General features: G+C 43.6%; 1 protein-coding gene across 2 annotated transcripts in view; it reads right to left on the reverse strand.

The window, feature by feature from the left end:
• The window catches only part of CTCF (CCCTC-binding factor), a 50206-nt gene that overhangs the window by 859 nt on the left and 29923 nt on the right, over positions 1-19424 (reverse strand). The window contains exons 2-10 of one of the 2 annotated variants that reach the window (XM_074968337.1): positions 14140-14932; positions 13248-13418; positions 11372-11505; positions 10136-10256; positions 8918-9067; positions 7505-7665; positions 6775-6957; positions 6280-6415; positions 2824-2988 (exon numbers count right to left, since the gene is read on the reverse strand). In XM_074968337.1, coding sequence (XP_074824438.1) covers positions 2824-2988; positions 6280-6415; positions 6775-6957; positions 7505-7665; positions 8918-9067; positions 10136-10256; positions 11372-11505; positions 13248-13418; positions 14140-14920 — 2002 coding nt within the window. In that variant the 5' untranslated portion in view covers positions 14921-14932. The remainder of the gene's footprint in view (positions 1-2823; positions 2989-6279; positions 6416-6774; positions 6958-7504; positions 7666-8917; positions 9068-10135; positions 10257-11371; positions 11506-13247; positions 13419-14139; positions 14933-19424) is intronic. The other variant, XM_074968338.1, reaches the window with a different exon arrangement.

Raw genomic sequence — 19424 nt, forward strand, 5'->3', positions numbered from 1 at the left:
GGAAAAAAGAAAGAGATCAGAATACAGATTTCACAGGTGGGGGGGTACGTTAAAACAGATAATCTCCAAAAGTATTTTATATAGTTTCTTTCCATGCCAGACAGTTTATTACTGAAACTGAACATAGAATATTAATCATCTTTTCACAAATACAATCCTAGTTTATCCAGGATAATCAGGGCCACAACATCTTAGCAGCATTTACTGCTGCCACAATCCACTGCTGAGCACTTCTTATTGTTGCAATATCATTTGAATTAGTACGCCAATTTTTTTTAGTAGAGTTGAGCTCAGCCCTGGGTTTCAACAGTGCTCACTGGGCCGGAGGTTTACTGCTGGGGTGAACTGTAACTGTTTACAGCAGCAGTAAGAGGCTCAAGGCCCTGCATGAGAAAGGGCATTCAGCACATACCCCATAAATGGGAATTCACAAGGGCAATTCTCCAGGAACACAGGAGCCCAGCCTCTCCATGCCTGACCTCAAGAGGCACATGCTCCTCAGAATGAGGGGGCAAAAAATATGAGACCTATCTCCCAATCATCCCCAAGTATCACAAGTTCCCTACACAGCTTCCCTGCAGCAGCCTCTACATGCAGTTGTGTTGACAACACAAGTATCTGAAGTACGCTGAAAATTATGGGGCAACTTAAAATACATTGTTTCATAGCAGAGTAGCTAACAATACCATACTGATTATATGGGTGTACATTGACTAAACTCCTCCATTTGCTAACTGGTGTGATGCTGCAGTTGAATTCAGGACCAGAGTGCAGTGTAAATATTTAGACAGACAGGATTCAGTGCCTTGTAGCACAGCACTTGGGGCCTTGAATACACAGGAGGACAGTGGGAGGCAGCTACTCCTTGAAGAGGGGAACAGACTCACCCTTCAAGTGTGATTTATAGGAATATTTTTCTTGGATTCTGTACAACCCTCTACTGGTCTTTAGTCTTACAGTGTAACCCCTCTGGGCAAGGACCATGTCTACCTATGTTTATATAGCACCTAATACCTAGCTCATTGTACTACCACAATGAACAATGTTCTGAAAGCAAACACTAGTTTTTAACGTCTGATCTGGGCTGCTTTAAAAACCTGATTATTAGTGTTACAAATTTTTAGCGTGTCCTTCGCTAGAGCACCTGGAAGCAATTTACACAGATTGGAAGCATGTTGTTAACCTACAAAGAAAAGATAACTCTCCTCCCCTCCTTTCACAGAACTGCCTCCATAACTCTGAATTCCATAACTCTGTCAGGAAATGCCTGCACCAAAAGGAGTCTTGCGTTGAGTCGTGTAGGCAGGATCTCAACCAGGCTAAGGTGCCTCAGTAAAATGATACAGAGACAGTGAACATATTTTTAAAAGTACTGAGCTCCACGTTAAGGGCTTTCCCTTCACCCTCCCCTGGTTCTTGTCACACAGACAAAAAGCAGAAGACCAGAAGTCTAAAGTGCAGGCAATGCGATGTTTATTGGGGTTAATCAAGTAAGCATATCCATAGCTCTGTATGCCACAGAGCCTTCCCAGTATCCCTGTTCCCCCTCCTCTTTCTCAGCAGGCATAATTATACCTGTAGTGTACATTGTTGGTCCCACCCCATATCAATTTATTCTCATGTTCCATTTTGGAGGCTCTTGGGTAAGGGGGCTTCATTACAACCTCTTTTGTATCCCCTGGGTAGGGCCCTACCAAATTTATGGCCATGAAAAATGCATCACGGACTGTGAAATCTGGTCTCCCCCCATGAAATCTAGTCTTTTGGGGCTTTTACCCAACACTATACAGATTTCATGGGTGGGGCGGGCGGAGGGAGACCAGCGTTTCTCAAATTGGGGGCCAAAAGGGAGTTGCAGTGGGGTCACTAGGTTATTTTAGGGGGTTACAGTATTGCCACCCTTACTTCTGCGCTGCCTTCAGAGCTTGGTAGCTGGAGAGTGGCAGCTGCTGACTGAGGGCCCAGCTCTGCAGTCAGCAGTGCAGAAGTAAGAGTGGCAATACCAGATCAGGCCATCCTTATTTCTGTGCTGCTGGCAGCAGTTCTGCCTTCACAGCTGAGCTCCCGGCCAGTAGCCGCTGCTCTCCAGCTGCCCAGCTCTGAAGGCAGCGCTGTCACCAACAGCAACACAAAAGTAAAGGTAGCAGTACCGCAACCACCCCTATAAAAACCTTGTGATCTCCGCCCCCAAAACTCCTTTTTGGGCCAGGACCCCTACAATTACAACACCGTGAAATTTCAGATTTAAAATAGATGAAATCATGAAATTTATTATTTTTAAAATCCCATGACCATGAAATTGACCAAAATGGACCACGAATTTGGTAGGGCCCTACCCATGGGAGGGGTAAGGAGTGATGTTGTGCTTTGGTCAGAGACAGGTATTTCTCTGGCTTTTAGTGTTTCTTATACTTTCCCCTCCATCCCCCTCGCCCCTCAAGACAGATTGCTTGACCTTATCTTGGGAGAGGAGTTGAGGCAGGACTGTCCTTCAAGCGTATGCTTGTGTATTAAACTCCCATTCTACCCAGCTGCACTTTTAGCTCTCTCTCGTCTCTTTTCACCCCATCTGCTTGTGGGCAGATTTAACACAGTGTCTTTGCTCACACATATTAGTAAGACTATAGAAATTCCAGAAGTCAATGGGGCAAAGACCCAAAATTCTATCTCAGCCAAACATACAGGCCTGAATACCACATTATCTTCACTCTCACTGCTAACACTCCGTTCAAGTGGAATGAAAACCCTTAGGAAGGTGCACAGAGACCCACATGAGAAACTGATCAAACTGGATGCTACTCTGAAGGTCAGGCAGTAACTTACGCTGGGGCTGTTTTGGTTGGCTGGCTTTGCCTGGCGGCCTTCCTCTTCGTTTCTTAGCAGGAGGTGGTGTGGGAGCCACAGGCTCCACTTCCGGTTCAGCCTCAATTTCTACTGCTGTCTCATCCTCATCTTCATTGTCATCCAGATCTGGTTCAGCATTTTCCTCTTTAAAAAACAGAGAGCAAACAGGATAAATCATCGGTTTATGCAGGGACGAAACATCAACCCTGGCTTCCTACAAGGAGTAAGAACCAACCCTTCATCATTCTGAGCTGTAATCAGCTTCCCACCTCTACTCAAGTGAAGGCAGCGAAGACAAGTGAACCTGCGACAAGGAATTCATTAGAGGGATTTTCAATACTGGGTTATTCATCTTAGAAGGCTGGAAATTGAATCTTCCAGAAGAGGAAAAAGAAAACCTGGCCCCATATCCAGTACCAGTGATTACCGGTATCAGTGTGAAACATTTTAGAACTTGAGGGGAAGAGCAGGACCTCTGGGAACAATTCAGTTGCCAAGAGATGGCACCAGAATCCTCACTACTGTTACCCTGCTTCATTAGCATAGAGGGGGCTGGGAGAGACAGGAAGTCTCAGCTAGCCATCTCTGGCTGAGGAAGGATTATCCAACACAGTATATTCTCAGGGGTTTTGTCTGATTTTAAGTGACTCATGATGGAGACTCCACCTATTCTCTTAGAGGAGACTACTCCAGCCTGACAAATCTCACTATTAGGAAATGATTTTCCACACTTTTCTTGGAATAATTAATCTAATGGCTCTGAATTCTATCCCACTGAAGCATCCTAAACAATTCTACCTCCTCCTGAAGTTCCTCCCTTCTGATGCTTGCATTAGATAATATGGTCAATACCCTTTTAACCCCTGAAACTCCTATGCTCAGCCCATCCTGGTGTGCAGAGTTGAAGGGAACAAACTTCAGGAAAAGACATGGTGAGAGTGAAGTTGTGTGGAGGGCAAAGTGGCTGCGACCAACCTCTGTGTAAGTGCCTCCCCTCTACAGAGGAATATACAGAGCCCGTTGCATGTGTGGAAAAAGGGGTATGGCCCGAGGAGAAGCCACACTATGCAGTAAGCGTCCATTAAATCAACTGTGGGAAAAACACATTAAGAGCTGGAGCAAGTTAATGCCTGCAGAAGCACCCCTCCCCCAATCAGAAGGGTCCACAGAACAGCCCCAAACCAGCATAAATACTAGCCTGGCTGTGCTACGATGGCTACTGTTGGGTGAAGAATTCCTCCACAAGGCTGCCCAGGAGTCTTCTGGGCTCCACACTGCCACCGGTTCCACAGAGAGGGGGTGGTGGGACCACTGCACAGATACCATGATGATTTTGCTCCCTTCTGTGACGTTTTGAATGGGAAGGGAAAATATAAACCTCAATCCATTGTATCTGGCTTTGTCTGTACTTCCTCTGCGTTGGTGTGCTGCTAGTGCTCAAGGCACCCAGTGCCACGTAACACCACAGAGCACACACTGTTCTAAATACAACCCTGACAGAATTCTAACGAGAGGAGCTATCATTACCCTGGTTATGCCATGGACGTCCGCAGCAAAAATTCAGAAAAATTCAGAGTGCAGGCAAACAGTTTTTGAGTTATCTACTATAAAACATTCCATTAGGTCCTGGAAGTGACCATTCGTTAACCCTTTAGACATGATTGCTAATCTCCATTCTCAGCCAGTAGGTGCTGGCTGCCAGCGATCCTATCAAGTCCTTGCTCCTGGTTGGCAGTGTGCATGTGAACACACACGAATGCTGCCCACTAGGAGAGACTCAGGTGGTAGTGGACTCTACCATCAACCCCTTGCAGCTCTACTCTTCAGTTCACCTGAACAAATAGGAAAAACAGTCCTGGGCTGTAAGTAGTTTCCTCACCTCTCCCTGACTTGCAGCTGGGCTTCTGCTTCAGAAAATTTTTCCCCCACAGGAGTTCAATGAACTTCTGTGACTCCATGGCAAATTTGTCAATCAGTTGAGCAAAACCAGGGTCGTCTGGGACTTTGAATGAAGCGTGCGTGTGTATATATAATTGTATAATAGCAGTCCAACCCCGGAACCCAGCACAAACACAAAGGGTGCCAATTTATTTAATAGGTGGAAGCTACAGGCCCTGGGTAGCTTAGGAAGCAGAAAGTAGGCAGGCAGGACAACTGGACACCTTGAGAGTAGGAGTGAAAGAGATGAGCCTCTTTTCAATTAGTCATGACCTGGAAGAAGACAGGGATGACAACTCATGACCTACTTCCCCAACAGGTGCAATCCTCTCTGCACTAGTGTGCATGTCACCCCAGCTTAATCTGTTCGCTGGCCAGCTAGCTCTCAACTTTCCAGGTGCTAGAACCAGCTTGTAGAGTTTGTAAGCTCTCAATTGGTCAGAATCAAGGAATTTATTAATGCAAAAAATGCTCTCCTGGTAAAAAGATATAGCCACATTCTAAAAGAAACAAAGTAAATTAATTCCCAAGCAAGAAGTGAGTGGCTGGGGCATTGGTCTGGTATTCAGTAGACCTGCATTCTATTTCTGGCTCTGCCACTGATCTTCGGAGTGACCTTGGACAAGTTATTTACCCTCTCTTGGCTGTTTTTCCTCATCTGTACTGTGCCTAGCATCATGAGGCCCTAATGCCTCCAGCTGCTACAGCAATACAAATAAATACAATAAAACTAAATAAAGTTAAGATATTTCAACTGATTCAGAACACTGGAAGGTGCTACTTATTTTAAAACAACTATACTTAAAAAGCCAGAGAATTCTGAACTCAGGTTCTATGAAACCTCAACTCTGACTCAAATCCCATCCACTGTCCACAGGAAACCACCTTCCTTCCAGTCACTGTACGTCATCTCCAATAGCTACAAGTCCTCACCTCATCTACTGTAAAGAGAAATTAAGAGCCACCGTCTACTAGCACAGACTCTCCTCCAGATCAGCTGCTCATTCACATGGTGCACAGCAACGTCACTTCTGACCCTTATACAATACAGAACATCCCCCCCACCTAAAATTCCACCAGAAGCCAGAGAAGAAACCCACTTACTACATACTTTAGCTAGAAGCCTCCTTATCTACCTCATTCACCCCCATTTAGCAATAAAACTCTATCCTTCAAAAACAAGCCTGAGCTGCATCTTTGCCCTATCCACTACACAAGCTGGCCCCAGATACCAGTCTCACACTGAGACATACGTAGAACACAGGCCATTTACAGTTGTAGTCAGTGACGGTAAAAGTTCACGTTGTTATGCTTGTGTGTGTACACTCACACAATACAGCACTCCGGGGGAATGAAATGCACGTGCAAAAACTATGCTGTCGACTTCCAGTGAAGACAATCTTGACTCATAAGGTACCAATAGGAAAGAGATGGTTTACTACAAGCTCATAGGAAAGGCTAGGTACATTTAACCAGTTCGTTACACAGTGCTCTTACCACTATCAGAGGAATCTTCTTTTTTAGAACGCATCTTTCTCTTTCTCCCACGTTTTCCCTTCTTAGGCTCCCCTCCATTCTCTCCTTCTACACCATCTGGGCCAGAACAGTTATCTGCATGTCTAGCCATGGTGTTCTAATCAGGGAAAGGAAAACAAACACTGAAATAAAAACCAGGTAGCAGGCCTGTATTTACAAATCAAGTTGTACTTCGGATAGCTTATTCCTTACAAAAAAATAAAAAAAAAATCCCCACTTATGTAGACTCCAGAGAAACCAGCGATTGTGTTAATGTATGTTTATTTTGAGTTTTGTCATCAACTGTCTTTTCAGTTTCTTTTCAGTTTCGGTGGTTACTGCTGCAAAGAATACACTAAAACTAAGTGTGACCTGCGTCCAGCTCCCCCTCTCAAACACATGCTTACAGCTTATTGTTCTTTGGAACAGCCTCCCACCCTTACAGAGATCAGTTCAAATCGTGGTCTGCTCACTTACCCTGCGAGTGAATGTTTTCCCACACTTTGAACAGACAAAGGCAGCAGGGACAAAGTTGGGGTCATGGTAACGTTTGAAGTGCATATCGAGGAGCTGTTTCTGACGGAAGGTTTTATCACAATGGCTACAGGCATAAGGCTTTTCTCCAGTATGGGTACGTTTGTGCATGATCATGTGCCGCTCCTGTCATTGAGAGAAACACACTCAGAAGCGTAAGCAAAACACAGAGCGGTAATGAACATGAACTCAGACACATGAATGCAAAAGGTTAGCAGTTGTCATTACTGGGGGGAAGAGCTCTAATATTTCACTCTGAGACCAGCATCTGGGAGGGAAGAAGATGCTCCTTCAGGTGAGCTGGGACATCTCCATTCATGCTACATGCAGTTGCCAGGATCCTAACTGCAGTCTCTTTTCCCTATGCCAGCCAATACTCCAGTGCTGTGACAAACATATTCCATTCTTTGTCTTCTTTAGAAGATAACTTCTGTAAAGAGACCCTTAGCTGGAAGGCTAAGGCCAGTGTAAAAGGGCACTACACTTTCCTATATCAGTCCTTAACAAACTAAAAGAGAAGGCATCAAATTTGATCAGCTACCAAGATTAGTAGTTTCTTCTTTAATGTTTGATTTCTAGCCCACGTTTGCTATGCCTGGATGACAATGCTGTTCTGGATATTCACAAGGGCTGTGTGAACAGCCAACCTCTCTGGAATCACCAGTAGGCTTACCTGTCTGCATGCATAATCACACTGGTCACACTTGAAGCGCTTCTCATTCTTGTGAGATTTCTGATGCTGGATGAGAGCGTATCGCTCGTGGAACACAGCATCACAGTAACGGCACTTCTTGCCCTGCTCAATGTAGGAATGCTGCTTTCGCAAATGAACACCTAATAGCACAAGAAAAAGTCTTTAACCCTTTGTTCTCCTTTATTACAGCTGGTAAAGATATTCCCTTAATACCTAACCTCTTGGGTGCTTTCATTATTTAATCTGGTTGGAAGCCAAAAGCCTGGGCCCTATTAATACTTTGAAATTACATTAACAGCACCATGTATGATTAGCAAGTTCTTCCTCAAATGTCTGTTTTCCTGTTCACCAAAAATGTTTGTTTCCATTGCCAAACTAAATGCACATACACTAATTTGCTGGGAAAGCCCCCAAGAACTAACAGCTTATTAAAATTTCTGATTTATTAAACCACAAAACTATGTCCCATGAAGACCAGGAGTTAAAATGCAAGGCAGGCAGATTCTTTTGTGTGTGGCAAAATGAGCAAGGTAAAACAGTGAGAGAGTATCAGGCCAGAGCTTGGCGTTAGTAGTTTCTTTGCTTTGTGGGTTTCAATTGGATCCTTCCATTTGCTTTGGAAGAGAGAGAAAGAGGTTAAAAAACCCTATACAATTGTGAAGAGTGAGAAGAATAGATCATTCAATCAAAGTGGGAGTGCCAAGAACCCAGCCATGTTGTGCCACACTTCACCACCGAACTATTACCAAGTCCCTACCTTGTGACAATAGCAGTTTATAAAACAAACCTTGAAAGACTTAATCATAGCAAAGGGAACTGCACTGCTACAATCCAGCAAGACTCTTATCCCTGTCAGAACCCCACACAGTGTACAATGACTATCTCAAGTGATTTAATGTGCTGGATTTCTTTTCTATGAACAGCAGAAGGACTGCTGCCCAGAAGACAGTCATTTTATTGCTCCAAGTTTAGTTTAGAATAGCCTATTTTTGCCTTGAGACTCACTGAGCCAGTCTGACACCCTTAGATGGGCAGTGACAGCGAATTCTGTAGAGCCAGCAAGCACAGTAAGTGCTTTAATTTGGGCTCAGTAAGTGCATGTCGATGGGCACCACACTGGTGGCCTGCTTTGTGCTCTTGGTAAGCATGATGCCGCAGTGGAATAGTATTAGAAGCAGCCAATAGTTTTCACAGTAAGGGGTGGCTATTATAAAAATCAACAAATTACCATCCAACACCACTCCGTCAGTAAGTGTCATATTTTGCACCACTCACAAGAATCTACAGCCTATGCAATTTAGTCTATATTAATCCCTGTACTTTGTGAAAACTCCCCTGTCAACTCTGGTCTGTTCAAAGAGCTTTTTCACCACCAGGTTAACCGATACTTACCTAAGTCACTCTTCCTTGCTATGACAGTGTCGCAGTGGGGGCAGTGAAATTTGGCCACATTCTCTGTGTGCTTCTGTAAAATGTGCATTTTCATGGTGCCACTCTGGGTGAAGCGAGCATGACAGATGTAACATTCATAAGGCTTCTCTCCTTTGATAGGGGAAGGAAAGAGTATTTGGTGCATGAAGTTAGTTTTATTAACCAGTCTTGTCTAATTAAAAACATACTTGAATTGGAAAGAACAGTCAAAATGTGGATTTGGTGGCACAATAATTTAGTGCTCTGGTGATCTCTCCCTTTCAGAGGCTAGAGAAGTTTAGGGAAGTCTCATTCCCCCTACTACATGTCTGCCCACATCACAAAGCCACTGTGCAACTCATCACCTTAGTTCCAAAACAGACCTGCCTTGCTGAGGAGTTAGGTACAGCAAGCGTTTTGTGAAGGGCTCATTTGCAACATAGCACTGGCCTGCTAAACCCAGGGTTGTGAGTTCAATCCTTGAGGGGGCCATTTAGGGATCTGGGGCAAAAATTGGGGGTTGGTCCTGCTTTGAGCAGGGGGTTGGAGTAGATGACCTCCTGAGGTCCCTTCCAACCCTGATATTCTATGATTCTATGTAAGGATCTGGCACGCACTAAAATTTTTGCTTTCACAAGTTCCAATATCCCCCTCCACACACACACACACACACTTACAAGACATTTTTCCTTCACACTTTAGCAGCAAGATTAGTATTGCACTAGTGTTTGTTGTCAATTATCCATGGGATTTCCACAAACTCACTTAGTGAAATGCTCCTGTACCAAACATTGAACAAGTGTGACCCTGAATGTCTGCGAGAAGACTAAAAGTGGGGTAAATACTGATGTTCAGAGATTTATATTACCTTTCTATTTTATGGTATGCCTGTATTCTAGAGCTCTCATTCTGCTAAACAGATTTTTAGTTTTCTGTGACAAAATTGAAGACAGGCTTTCTCAAGCAAACTCCCATTTCTCAATTCAGTAACAACTTTCAATGTATGGATTTAGATGCTAAACCCGGGTGCATGCTCTCACAGACTTTACACCTTTTCTATGAAAACATGAAGCAATCTTTCAATTTGCCAGGTTCATGGTGACAGGTGTGTTGAGAGCTCTAGCATACGTTAGCATTCCTAAGCCTCTATGCCCAGTGCTGAAGCTCCAACAGCATGTTCACCAAGCATGGAATCAATACCAGAGTGGGTTCTCATGTGCCGCTTCAGTTTGTAAGTATCCCTGCTGGCATAACTGCACAAGCTGCACTGGAATGGGCGCTCTCCAGTATGAGAGCGAATGTGGCGTTTCAACTTGCTGACCTGAAATACAAGAAATACATGTGATTGGTGTTAGCACAGATGAATAAGACAGTCTTTCAAAATCCAAGCCAAGAAATTCAGTGATAAGTTTTGGGTTTTTTAAACTGAAGTATTCTGCTGGGTTTTTGACTTCTTGTATTACCCAAAATGTTCAGCCCATGTCACGAATCAGTACAGATGTGAAATGGAATAGCCTCAGCTAACGTGTATGGGGGTGTTGCATGGTTACTGACCCACAACAAATCCAGCACAAGCTAGCTCAGGGGAATGATGTGCATAGTGATTATCTGGTTTCAGAGTAGCAGCCATGTTAGTCTGTATTCGCAAAAAGAAAAGGAGGACTTGTGGCACCTTAGAGACTAACCAATTTATTTGAGCAACTACAATGAGACTGAAATGCACACTTCTATTTCTTCCTGTACCATCTCAACCTATTACTGCACATGTCCCACTCCCGTCAACCATGCTGATCCTTAGCTTGCCTAAGCCTCTTCTCCCTACTACCCAGCATGAGTAATTTCTTTTTAAAGTTATGTTTATTTTAAAAACGCTCCTTCAGCTTCAGTGCTGATTAGGGAAAGAAGAACATTCCAGGAAGCTGCCTCCCAGTCAGCTTTTCAATAATTTTGAATGAAAAGACAGATTTGTGGAGAAGAGAGAAGCAAGGGAAAAAAACAAAACACACATGACTCATTTTGACAGCAGATGCTCATTCTTCTTAACAAGCAAGTGCACGGTACAAGACTGAGCACATTTCTTACATCTGAGGGTGTTGCCAACCTTAAAGTACATTTATCTCAAAATATTGTTACCTCCTACGTCCAGGAGTTAGCTAATTAACCATGAATGTTGAATATTATTAAAAAGCGTAGTGAAAAATCTCTAGACTTCTTGTGCGCATACCACCCACAAACCAATTTCTCTTTAATTTTAATTTTTTAAAAAAATCTCACCATTTGCTTTCAAAGACAGCAAAATTTCTGCTCAAAGACACTTTTTATGGCTAAAGTGTAAACTCCTCTAAATAAAACGTGTTAATGCAAATTGTTGACCCAGACCCTTGCCATGTATGGCATGAATGGTTGGTTCTGTGGTAATGATTAACCCAAACGTACCTCTACACTAGCATAGTCGCACATCGAACATTTGAATGGTTTCTCATGAGTATGTTTGTAACGGCGATGCCGAACCAACTCTCCACTGGTCACAAAGGCCATGTCGCAGTCTGGGCACTTGTGAGGGCGAGTACCTATATGTGTATAGCCAGAAAGGAGGGGGAAAATATTACAGTTGAGTGATGAGCCAACGAAAACAAACGCATGCTAGCTTCGCTTTTATAAATTAGAAACTCTGGATTCATAATCTGAAAAACCTGAGATACTGTGGCACAAATATTGTGTGCTTGAACTGAAAAGTTGCCACTTTTGTGTAAAACAGCCATCGTATTACTAAAGAGATTGACAAATTTTGAGGATGATCAAAAGGATGTATTAGCTAAATGAACCACCACATATATAGGTAGACAATACAGTGTTTTGTTTTCTGATCCCATGGCTATTCCTAGAATCCAATCATTTAGCTAGGTGTTCTGTGTGTAGAGTAAATTGGGAATATGGAAACATCTTTCCCATCCACTCACTTTGTTGAGACTGGTGGCTTTATTTTTGTTCTCATTCCCATTCGCCATTAGGCAGGTACTTCAAGAAGCCTCTATAACAAAACTAAGTAATTGATTTCTATTTTTCCCTCTCCCATATAAACTTTATAATAATTTTGTATTGGTCCCTGTAGTGGGGTGGTCACCCGCTCTTGCCCTGAAGGGGTGAAAGGCCAGCCCTTGGGGAGGGCTGTGGGCTAGAAGCTGGGCTGATTGGGGAAGTAGCCACAGCTGGGCCACACCCCAATCAAGGCCCAAATGGCCCTTATAAAGGCTGGGAGCCAGAAGCTTAAGCAGAGTCTCTCTCTGGCTAGAAAGAAAGACAGGCTGGCAGGGACACCTCACCTCACCTCACCTCACCTCACCTCACCTCACCTCACCTCACCTCACCTCACCTCACCTCACCTCACCTCACCTCACCTGGCAGGGCTGGGGAAAGGCCTCAGGAGCTGGGAAGCCCTAGGCCAGCAACTCCACAGGCTGCAGGGCCTGGTTCCAGGCCCATATAGGTATTGGGGTTGCAGAGGGGCAACCTGAGGGTGGATAAAGGCAGCCAGCCCAAACCCCTTGTTGCCTGTGATGATTGGCTTTTACACTGCAGTCTGCCCCAGGGTGCAGGGGCTAGACAGTGAATGGCAGTAGCCATGACTGAGGTGATGTGGAGATAGTAGGTGAGGGTTCCCCAGGGTAGGGAGACCCAGGGAGTGGGGGTACTGCCAGGGGGCAGCACCCAAGGCAAGGGCACCGGGTCCTGGGAGGGACTGGGGCCAGTGGTAAGGCGGATCACCGGCCTGTGGAGGGTGCTCTGGGCTAGAAATCAAGCTAATTCCCAAGGACGACCAGCAGGAGGTGCCACCGGGTGAGTCCGAACCCTTACAGTCCCCCTCACACTCTTCTCTTGGGGATTTCTGTCCCTTTTGTTCATCTTTGGCCCCGTCCTTGTCCTGCTTCCACACAAGAAGGAGCATCAGCATGGAACTGATGTAAGCTTAGGGCTTGAATCAACTTCCACTGAAGTCAAAGGGATTTTTCCAATAGCTTCAAAGGGAGCTGGATCAGGCCATTTGTCAAGTTATATCCATGTGCACACTGAGCTTCTCCACTGGCTCAGCAAGACAAAAAGCAAAGCTAATTGGGCTCATATCAGAAACACTGAGGTAACAGCACTGTGAAATCCTCTCCCTACAGGAATATCCTATAGGAGAAATTTTGAAGATACAAGGGAGAGAAGGACTAATATGAAAGAGTGAATCCTATAGAATTCCTACTGTACAGGAAGTGTAACTATAACATTGTCTTTACTGATTGTACGGCATTAGCTCTGCATACAATACCTGTGTGAGTATTGAGGTGGTTCCTCAGCAGCGTGACTGTCCGGAAAGCTCTACCACAGAGATGGCACTTGTGTGGTCTTTCATCAGTGTGGCTTTTCATGTGGCGGTCCAAGTTAGAACGACGTGGACAAGTATAACTGCACAGCTCGCACTGGAATGTCTTCTTTACACCTGGCCACAAAGCAAACCAGCTTTACTCTAATCAGCCCTGTACTCCACTGCAGTATACTACGTTAGGTGCAAGATTCCAATAGTTTTCCCTTGTTCCATGAAACTGTTACATGGAAAGTAATCTTGTGCAACTGAACTGTATTTTCTATTAGAAATAGAAGGCAGTGATAAGCTATTGTTTTAGGATTTTAATTAGCATGTCAATCATTTTCTTTCCTGCGCTGTCCTCACAAGACAAAAGGCTTTCCCATCATTAATAATCAAGATTTATAGTAAGAGAAAATCAAACACAAACACTACATTCTTTTGCTGTCAATTCTATCTGGTAATTGGTTAATAAAACAACAACACAGTTTCTGGGTTTTTATCATTTGGTACAAAACTGTTGATAAATACTAAAATTTCGGAAACAAACATCTACGTGATCCAGTGAAATATAGTTTGTAGTCTAGTTGTACAGTAGCAACAAGGTCAAAGCATCATATTCAAAGCAAAGTAAACAGCTATGTAGCACAGGAACAGAAGATGAAGGTTACTCTGAAAATGGAAGAACAGAGAGCTTCTACTTATGGCTTTAATAACAGAGGAAATTTTTTTACTAACACAAGGGCTTTAGTCCCAATACAGTCTAGCTGAGTTTGTCATTTTTTCCAGCCCTTTCGTAAGTTCCCATTGTGACAAATACATTTTAAACAGAGCTACTTAAGCATAGTTAATTTACCTTTCTTTTTGATTTTTGTTGGTTTAGGGGGCTTCATGTTGCCCACCACCTTTTCTGCATTAACCTCAGACAGCAAACCCTCCTGCTGCTCCTCTTCAAAGTCATACACAGACACATCCACATCTTTGCCTTCCTCAGTATAGCGGAGCTTGCTCTTTTTGGTTTTCTTTGTTTTTTTGGCTGGTGGCTGATAGTCTGGATCTTTCTGCCAATTGGGATCTTCCTGTGGCTGAAGTTCACCTTGTTCTAGTGTCTCCACCTCACCATTTGCACCTACTTTCACTACCTGGAACCCTTCCGGTAAAGGGAGCGTGTGACAGATCATAGGCTCTCCCTCCTGCAGGCCTCCTTTGGAAACCTCATTTTCATAGGCTCCCTGAAGCTCTTCCACAGAAGTAGTGGCAACTGGTACAGTCACTGGAACAGGTACTTGGACAAGCTGAAGCTCACCAAGGTTTATAGGCTGTTCTTCCATATTAACAACCTGAAGTGTTATTATCTGTGTGTCATCTACTGTAGCCTCTGCTTCCTGAGCCACTGTGCCTTCCATTACTTCAGTCTTCATTTGAAGAAGCGTTGGATCCAGCTGTTCCATCATCACCATTTGCACGCCACTGTTGACATCCTGCACTACTTCGCCCCCATCTGCTTGGTTCGGTGGCATATGGCAAGCATCCTCCTCCTGCCCACCTTCACGACGTCTTTGATAGGTCTTTCTTTCTTTCCCCTTAATGAACGTTTCGGACTCCTCCCCAATAGCTTCGATTGTCTCGCTTTCCATTTTGCCTTCCTGCTGTAGAAACAAGAAAAGTATTTTACGGGATCACTTAGATGACTGTTTTGACAACAAGCAGTACAAACTGATGGGACAGAAGTTCAGACTGAAGACAAATGGTCAGACAAAAGGGACCCGTTACATTCACTGATATTCTAACATGAAAACAAAGCAGAACTTTGGATTCACATTCTATTGACCTACTGTTGGTAACATAGCTTTAATACCAAAGTAGTAGTAGAACACAATCTGAAGTGAAACAACTACTGTGTCAGTTTCACAGAAGGAAGGGACGGGGGAGGAGAGATTAAGTGATATCACGTTTCCTACTTCATACTAAAAAAAAAAATCTACAAATCCCAAAGGCAGGATGTACGCTGGTATTATTCATTGCTCATAAATTATTGCTTATGCATCTTATAGTCTCACTTTACACAGTTGCCAGCAATATCACAAAGGCAATCCTGAACTACTGATTTTTAAAAAGCATGAAAATAAAGTAATAACAATACAGTTGTAGCAAGCTTTTATTATGAAGCACAAGTATACACAGACTTGGAAATTTCATTTGGTCCTAAAACTGCAAGATTTATTCTTAAAACAAAAAGAAGATGTTTCTGCAAAATCTGAAGAAAGTGCAACCTGTCTGAGAATTACAAGTCATTTAAAAAAAAAAAAATACCCCAAATGAAATTGATGAATTCACATTTGTCTCTCTCTAGCTCAAAAAAAAAAAAATTACTATGTTCCACATTGTTCAATCTCTGTAAAAATTCATATGCAACCATATTTAAAGAAAACAGATGATTTAGTAACATTTGCTGTGAATTGTTTGGGGGCCCAATCCTGTTTCTGTTAATGTAAAGGGATGTTTTGGACACTGACGTCAGTGGAAACTGGATCAGACACTACATGTATTTGTGCATATTGCCCTCTACTGGCCAGCTGCAGCTTAGCAAGAACACAAGGATCTTCTACAGCTAACATCTTCCTTTGGCTCAAGTGGCCTGCATTTTTGGAGCTGCAGGATTGGAGTTCTAGGGGTTTATAATGGAGAGGTGCTCGCTTTTCTATGATTAAGGCTGCCACCAGTCATAGCAGAACGCTGATTTTGATTTCCCCTTGTAACTAAACAGATAATGTCATGCTTTCAAAATGTTTATAGCTAGATCTTGTTGGCAACAAGAACATTTCAGAATTTTTTAAAATAAAAATGTCTATGTAAACATAGCTCCTTTCTGAAATTTTTGTCCAATATTGCTCTGTTAAAAAACTCACTAGAATACGAAATTTCAAGCATTGGTAGATTTTGACAATGGCTTGTGCACAAGGTAGTTTTCAAGAGTAGAAACAGTAATTTACGGTTTTTAAGAAATTGCCATTATTTGGAAACTAGACAAATCTCTGTCAAAGCCAATGGAGAAAAATCATGGTCACAGTGACTATATTCATCTCCCAATGAATCAGCTAGGGCTCTCCTTTAGAAAAGAGAAAGTAAATTCCAGAATCAGGTAAAGTGACCCCTCAGTCTTGAGAGAGCATGCACAGGTCCATTTTACAGGTGGGATAACATAGGGTCAAAGTTTAAATTAGTTTCCATATGAAGCCACAAATCAGGATCAGAATTCTGATCTGAGATGAGACCCCCAACACTAGACCAAAGCGTCTCTCAGAGTATTTAAAAACCCTACACTTAGTGAAGCCAGCTAATTTGAGGCTTACAAAGGTGGCAAGATTTGTTAAGAGCTTTGGGACACTAAAGATGAAAGACTAAAGTAAATGCAAAGCATATTAGACACATTTTTATTTTGGGTAAAAGGCACAAATTTGTGGCCTGCTTGCCAGTGGTATTGAGCACATTCAACTCCTATTTGATTTCAAAGGGAATTGTTCAGCACCTCTGAATATCAAACCACTTAAACAGTTGCCTAAGTATGATTTCGATTAACTTTCTATATCCATTTTGAAAAAATCTGTGTATACATGCATATTATGCGTGCACACACTACACACACACTGCTATCTGCCTCTATTCACATCTATTTTATTGCATCTTCAGACGTTCCTCCCTTCTTGGGTCTATTGATTATTCTCTCTAAGCACTTGTTGCTTTGACAATGTATCAACATCATGGTCTGCTCAAACTATGGTTCACCTGCTGGTGCGTAACCTTTGACTTTCAGAATGTTTCTTGCAAACAGAAGTTGCAGTCTCCAGGGGGCACTGAATACCAGAAGTACTGATATTTTGCTTCATATATACTTCCACCTCCCTCTTTCCTAACAGCAATCAGCCGTTCACTGTACAGTAGCCCACATGGACAAACATCTGAGAGAGACCTGAGTGCCTGATGCTGACTGGCAGTCTGCAGGGGGTCAGAACAGAGCTGTGTCTTTACCCCACAGTGGAGGCGTAAGAGCCTGGGCAAACTGTCTTCTAATCCAGGGGGTCTCAACCTTTTTCTTTCTGAGCCCCCATGCAATAAAAACTCCACAGCCCACCTGTGGCACAACCACGTTTTTTCTGCACATCTAGTAGATAAAAAGCCAGGGCCAGTGTTAGCAGGTAGAAAGCAATGCAACTGCCTGGGGCCCCACGCCACAGGGGGCCCGGCAAAGCTAAATTACTCGGGATTTGGCTTAGCCCCAGGTGGTGGAGATTGAGCTTGGGCTTCAACCCCAGGTGGTAGGGCTCGAGCTTCGGCTTTCTGTCCTGGACTCCACAAGTCTGACGTCTGCCCTGATCTCTGGTTTATTTTGGCAGACCCCCTTAAACCTGCTTGTGACCCCCCCAAGGGTCCCCAGACCTCTGGTTGAGAACTGCTGTTCTAATCACCATTATCCCAGGTATCTGGGTAGGGACATGGAAGGTTAAGAGATAAAAGGAGGCATCACTCTCTAAGTGAGAAGAGATAATGGAACCGGGTAAGCAGAGCAGGGCAGAAAAGCATGATAGGAGGACAGAGGAATAGGAAAAAAAGAAGAAATAGAGTAAGTGCCTTAGGGTTAATTAAACTGTATGTATTCACAAGTTGAATTTATTCTAATGCATTAGGGTAGAATACAAGTTTGCACAAAAGTCCTGTAAATCTATGTGTAAATAAGGAACAGTCCAAAAGCTTACTAAGTGACCTCACTGCCTTCTGAGTAGTGCAATATTGCATCAACAGAAGCCTCTGTTCCATTTGTACTTACTATCCAAGAAGGAAACCAAGATGCATGTATTTCTTCAACTCCTCTTTCTTTACTACAAATATTACAGGTAAACATTATTATCCACCACCCCTTTCCAGGAAAGCAAAGGCTGAGAAACTGACTAAGGGAAAGTGGACACTACAAAATTAAGTCAATTTAAGTTACATCAGTGTACAGCTGCTGCAGTAATAAAACTGCTTTTGCATGTCCACACTATGCTCCTTGTGTCGGTGGTGCACATCCTCAATAGCAGTGCTTACATTGACACAGAGAGCAGTGCACCGTGGTGTAGCTATGCCACTCAACTTGCCACCATCTAGCACAGGGTATTTTGGGAAGGGTTTGCAATACCTCAGGGGGGCAAACAAATCATGCAGGGGTGACTGCGAACATGGTTTAAACATCTCATAATGTTTTGAACTTCTTTTCAAAAGCCCCACAAAGTTGTGTGTCTGCCATCTCTGTGAGAAGCATGGATCCTGCACAGCTCTGTACTATTATGATGGGTATTGTGAGCACACCGCGCCTGATCCTGCAGTATTTGTAGAGCCGCCAGAGGAGTCGGGCAGAACAAGAAAATTTCTTGGAGGCTGCCTTGCTGTGGGACACAGAAAGAAACAATTCACGTTTGTTATTGGCATTCATGGAGCAGCTGCAGACAGTGAAGCCCTGGTTCTGGGCCCGAGAAATAAGCACTGACTGGTGGGATTGCATTGTTATGCGGGTATGGGATGACCAGCAGTGGCTGCAAAACTTTCAGATGTGCAAGACCATATTTCTGAAAGCGTGTGCAGAGCTCGACCCAGCCTTCTGGCGTAGTGACAAAATGAGAGCTGCACTGACAGTAGAGAAGCAAGTGGCATTTGTTGTGTGGACGTGTGCAACACCAGGATTGCTATCGATCGGTCGGGAATCAATTTGGAGTTGGGAAATCCACCATGGGGGTTGCTGTGATGCAAGTGTGTGGGGCCATTCATCACATCCTGTTGCAAAGGACTATGACTCTAGGCAATGTGAAGGACACAGTGGATGGTTTTGCAGCAATGGGGTTCCTGAACTGCAGTGGGGTGATAGATGGCATACATATCCCTATTTTGGCACCAAACAACCTTGCTTAAATAATTCCTCTCCCTCTCCAGTATTTATCCCTCTGATATATTTATAGAGAGCAATCATATCTCCCCTCAACTTTCTTTTTGTTAGGCTAAACAAAGCCATCCAATATTTCACATACACTGCCAAGAGTCACAGTCCTTTGTAGCAGGATGCGATTAATGGCCCTGCACACTTATGTTACCGCAGCCCAAGGGTAAACT

Source organism: Natator depressus, chromosome 12 (assembly GCF_965152275.1).
Source record: "Natator depressus isolate rNatDep1 chromosome 12, rNatDep2.hap1, whole genome shotgun sequence".
NCBI classification, from domain to species: domain Eukaryota; kingdom Metazoa; phylum Chordata; order Testudines; family Cheloniidae; genus Natator; species Natator depressus.